This window comes from Morone saxatilis, unplaced genomic scaffold (assembly GCF_004916995.1).
Source record: "Morone saxatilis isolate NCDOM2014 unplaced genomic scaffold, NCSU_SB_2.0 Contig16, whole genome shotgun sequence".
NCBI classification, from domain to species: Eukaryota; Metazoa; Chordata; class Actinopteri; family Moronidae; genus Morone; species Morone saxatilis.
The window spans coordinates 19,916,876-19,922,344 of record NW_023339718.1 but is presented as its reverse complement, the minus strand read 5'-3'; the positions used below and the strand labels follow the sequence as shown (position 1 = coordinate 19,922,344).

The 5,469-nt window shown below is 37.6% G+C and overlaps 1 protein-coding gene across 1 annotated transcript; it reads left to right on the top strand.

The window, feature by feature from the left end:
* The first annotated feature begins 949 nt into the window (after positions 1-949).
* On the top strand, positions 950-2,234 carry LOC118326247 (cingulin-like). Its single transcript, XM_035659214.1, has one exon. It carries the CDS (start codon positions 982-984, stop codon positions 2,179-2,181), a length of 1,200 nt encoding a protein of 399 aa, XP_035515107.1. The 5' UTR covers positions 950-981; the 3' UTR covers positions 2,182-2,234.
* Positions 2,235-5,469: the final 3,235 nt, after the last annotated feature.

Sequence of the window (5,469 nt, the reverse complement as noted above, 5' to 3'; positions counted from 1 at the left end):
ATACTCCCTCAAAAAAATCATACAATTTGGGGAGTTATTATCTCTGACATAATGTTAATTATTTATACCTTCTTGTAAATGTTACGCATTCAATTATTTCTTACTTAGTTATTTCCCAGTGTGTTAAATCATGTTACATGAGCATTGGTTGTTTGTACATACTTAAAATGACCTACATGTTTCTTTCCTTGGTAAGCAAAAATAACCAATTGTACCAATGTAGTCGCATCCACAACATTTCCGATTTCCGTCTTATATCGGTAAATCTTTACACCCCTAATAATTAAGGATGTTTTTCGAAGAGTGAATTATGCAAAGCGACTCTAGTCAATTCTCAGACTAAGAATATAGTGCTGGAAATTAGCCGATTAGGTCTCCTTCAAAATCTAATCCAGTCAGACATCATTCAATGATCAATGATTCAGCAATCTGAAGAAAAAAAAAGATTAAAAGAAAAATGAAGAAAGTTTGAAGGAGCTACCAGCTGCTGCATCTACATGCAGAGTCGTTGCCATAGCAACTTCAGTGACCATGACCAAAATCTTTCATCATCATCTTTAGTGACCTAAACTTAACCAAAGAGTTGGCAGATTTCATTACTTCCTGGCATCTTTACTGGTTGCCTAGCAACCTCAAGTAATGACAAGAAACCAAAAAATGCCTTGCTACAGTGACAGGAGATGCGGATGCATCTCTGGTGAGGACAGTGTCACAGTATCATAATAACAACTGTATTTAACAATGGTTGAAATACTGACTATGTTGTGTGGAGACATCACATGAAGGGGGCCAAAACAAACCTATGAAAAGCCCAATTAATGTAAAATTTGTGTAAACATTTAAAACAGTGGAACATTCAACAGTTCCATTCTTTGTTTGTTATGACAACCACAGATACATTATAACAAAACTCTGTATCTTGACAACCTTTCCACAGAGACACAGAAGCATGAGAGACAAGTTTCAATCTACCAGCTAAAAATGGAGAACATCATGAGGCCTCCAGGCCCCTACAGGTTAGCCCTACGGTTGAAAGACTGTGAGCTGGAAAAGAAGGCTCTTAAAAAGCAGGTGGAGGAGCTGAAAGCTCAACTGCAAAGTGCTGAAAACCACAGCACCTGTCTGGAGGAGAAGGTGATGCAGGTTACCACCAAACTGGAGCAACAGAAGATACAGACTCTCCAGGAACCAGCAGAGAACTTGAAAAATAAGCTCCTTCCAGAGAAAAGTAGTGGCCAGCAGGAGAAAAACAGCACCCTGGAGGACAAAGTGCAGGAGTTGAATGATTTGTTGGGGCAGCAGCGTGTCATAAACTTCCAGGATCATAGTATGAGGCTGCAGCTCAGCAAAGAACTGGAAGAGACTAAAGGACAGCTGGCTCGTCAGAAGACCCTGAAAGAAATGTTCATTAACAAAGGCAAGGAAACCAGGGAAGAACTGGAGAGGTTGAAGAGGATCAGTGACACACAGACAATGAATACCATGAGGATTGCCACTGAGGTTGGGAATGACATCAAGAAGAAGCAGAAGAAGGTGCTTCAGAAGGAGTTTGAGGAGCTCAAAGTGGCTCACATAATCACCAAAGAGAAGTTCTCGACAGAGCTCCAGGTTGAAAAAGATCAAAATAAAGCCCTACAGCAAGAACTTCAGCAGCTCAAAGTTTCACATCAGATCAACTTGAGGTACAAGACTGAGCTGAAGGCTGAAAGAGAAAAGAGCGCTGACCTGCAGAAAAACCTTGAGAAAGAGATTCAGTCTCAATCTGAAAGTGTGTTAGAGAAGCTGGAAGTCATAAAGCAGTTGAGGGCTGAGAAGGATGCTCTGCTTCGACAGATGGAGGAAGAGATCCAGACCTTGAAGAAAAACACTTCTGAGAAAGAGAAGTTGTTTTCCAAAGAGTTGGAAGACCTGAAAGAAAACCTGACTAAACAGAATTCTACCAACCAGGAGCTGGTCACTAAGCTCCAGGCTGTGGAGGAGGTCAATCAGGGTCTCCGGACTAAACTCGCCGAGCTCAAAGAGCAGAAGGATGAGACCAGGGAGCCAGAGGAGGATACTTCCATTCTGGAGGATATCAACGACTTAGAGCAGAAGAAAAACGGTGGCTGGAAAAAATTCAGAGACCTCTTGGGTTTGAGGAAGAAGGAGGAGAAGCTGGAAGATGAGACAAAATCCACCTGAGACTCTTTAACTGAGACTTTTCAAGAGATGCTCACATTCAACATATATAAAAAGGCAATAAAACATTAAAGGAAGAAAATCTGCCAGTTTTGTTGTATTTTTATTGTATAGTTAATAGTTATAAACATTCCACTTAGAAACAGGTTCACATTTGCAAACAATATATATTATAATCCTTGAGGTTTGTATTAATTTAAACTCCATTTTTGATACTATTTACTGTCAGTCAGCAAGACATTCGTTGCATTTACATTCAGTAATTATCTCTTTATACAGTAGTTTTCATGGTTACTGGCGGAGTCCGCCAATCCCACACTAGATTCAAATTACTTACATGAGCACAGGGGATTCACATGAAATGATGCAGCATGTACTTTGTCACCAAGCTCAGTGCTGACTACCACTGATCACTAAAATGAGTCTCCAAATCAAGACATCGTCATTTTAGACAATAGAGCTCTTAATTTTTACAAAGGTGAGTCGGAATGCCACAGTGACCTGAAGAGCTGCAGACTTTTAACACATCATCAATGTGAACAACTCTTTAATTTTCTGAGTAGCTGCCAAACGTTATATTATATATCACTACATTTTACATATGCATAAAGGACCCTTTTCTTTACATTTAGATTGCAGATTGTGTCTTATGCATCACAAATGTAGAAATTACTTTGTAGCACCTCCTTCCATTAAGACTGCAGGTTTGTAAATTTGGTTTGCAAATTATGTCGCACCCACCCCCCGTAAAAAACCCTGTCAATCAAAACACAGTGAAAAAGGAACAGTCAACCTGCAGTGACATAATGGATGAACACAAACAATAAACCTGCTAATTACTCAGTCATTAATTATCTGGCAGCTTGACAATGCAGCCCTTTGGATCAGAGAACGGAAAACAATCGCTCTTATTACGCGTCTGCAAACAACTGCGCACTTGACCTTTTGGAATCAATGAAAGTAGCCCGGTTGGCATTTTGCAGAGCTGCCAAACCCCAAAAAAAAGAACTGTTCACACCTCTGGGAGCTGTGAGAAAAGCAATTTGGCAGCTGTGAGATCATTATGGCTTGTTGATAAACCAACCAGGAGAGCTTTAGATTATGTATATGCATACAGTCTATGTAGCATAGAAGATCCACATTTTACAGTCAATCAACTTGCTGACAAATACCCGTGTCTAATGTTAAAACAATTACGTCATAGAAATATGACTGCATTGTCATTTCAGCCACTTCAGATTACAATGACATCTGCAGTGGTTACCGTTATAATGACTGAAACACAGTCTTTGTTTTGTATTTTTGATCCTTTTTTATGTTCAAAAATAAATAAATAAATATAATAAAAGGGAGTACCCTTAAAACAGATTAATTTTAGTTTAGCAAACAACCACACTAGTTGTGCCCGACAGTGCGTGCATATTTACACAGCCTTATCCTGTTGTACAATTTAACAAATGACTTAACAAATGTAATCTCACTTAACTGAATACAAAGCCATTGCTTGCCACAGGCCAGGATTTATAATGAATAAAACATGAACCAACCCCTCCGCCCCCTTAATATTAAGAGAGAAAATACCCTCCTTTGAGGCCAACATTATGATTTGTGTCTCCTTACAGTATAATGGCAAACTGCTTATTATTTGATCTGAAAATCCAATTTGTTTAATAGCTGATGTATGCATAATGGAGTATCTTTAATGCATAAATCTAAGACACATGAATGTTTTCTGAGGCTTTGTGTTCAGACATGATAAGAAGAGCTGTTTTTTCTCCTCTTCACCAAGAGAAATAAAGACGTTCTAACTACAGGCTGCAAACCAATACAATCTACAGTCAAATGCATTTTTCATATATAGATGTGAACTGATATGTATGAATGTCCTACACTGTCCTTTAATATTAAATGTTATATGACACCAATACAGCAGTACACATAATACTCAAAATGTCTTATGGCTAAAAGCATTTTATGGTTTATCTCATGAGTTAAAGGCACCATATGAACGCTGCTGACAGCTGAGATCTAGTCAAATACAGAAATCTTAGTGAATATATCAGTTTTTTGTTTTTTATTGTACATGCTTTTGGTACCATTTCCCTACAGTTTCCTTTTGTTGTTTTATTTTTTTCTGATGTATGGCAGTTTAATGCAGTTCCTCTTACAAAAAACTATTATGTTATAACAAGAAAAATTATTTGGTGACATGACATGTCATAACAGGAAAATCTTGTTATAATGTAAAAAATATCAAATTTTTCACATTATAACAAGAAACAAGAAACTATATGACAAATATTTTTGTCATAATGGCAGTACCGTAATCTTTTGTACATTAACTTAATCTTGAAGCTCTTTCTTTCTTTGGCTTTTGTTCTCGGTTACCCTGTATACTTCTATTGTCTCACATTTTCCTTTTGTTATTATCTCTTGTGCCAGACATTTACTATAGAACACTGCAGGAGATACTTCAAACAAACAGGCACATGTAAAGCCACAGGACTGTTTACTGTTATTTTCCTCTTTTGCATACAGTAATATCACATACAGCCAGGATTCATAAAACAAACATATTTAATGGCACTGCTTTGATTGTTTTTCCACTCAAGTGAAAGAACTAGGAGGTGAAGCTTGGCGTTTCCTCCCATAAAGGCAGTTGACTCATATGAGAGCTTGCGGATCACTGCCTAAACTCATTACCATCACTGTTTCAACAACACTACTGTTACTGCTTATAATTAGTGTCTGATGCTGGCCTCAATTTCAGTGTTTATGAAAGAACAGAAGTCTGGTATTGTAGCAAATTGTGTACGTCCATGGTACAAACATAAGGTAGACCTTTAGCACAAACAACTATTTCTTTTTATTTTTTATTTTGGAGAGCATGTGGTAAGCGAGTAGTGGTGGAAGTTGAGGCTTACTAGGATACAGACATAATTAGAATGACCATCCTGTGGTTATACGCCACCAGTCAAGTTGCACTTTACATCCATGTCTGTTGAGACTCATAATATGCGGTGAAAGTATAAAGTGAATTTTTTGGCTAAATGGAAGTTATGACTATATTGATCGTACTGTACATATGTATGTATGATTTCAGTGAATATACATCTTTTAACTGATTAATGAAAGATTATCATAGATGTATTGGATAAACAGGTACACATGGATTTATTATTTAAAGATGGATTCTTGTAGAGTGTAGCTATACAAAATGTGGTGCTTTTGTTCTCTCCTGGCATTTTTAGATGCAAAGCCTTTCTATGTGCTGTAGGTGAAACTCACTCA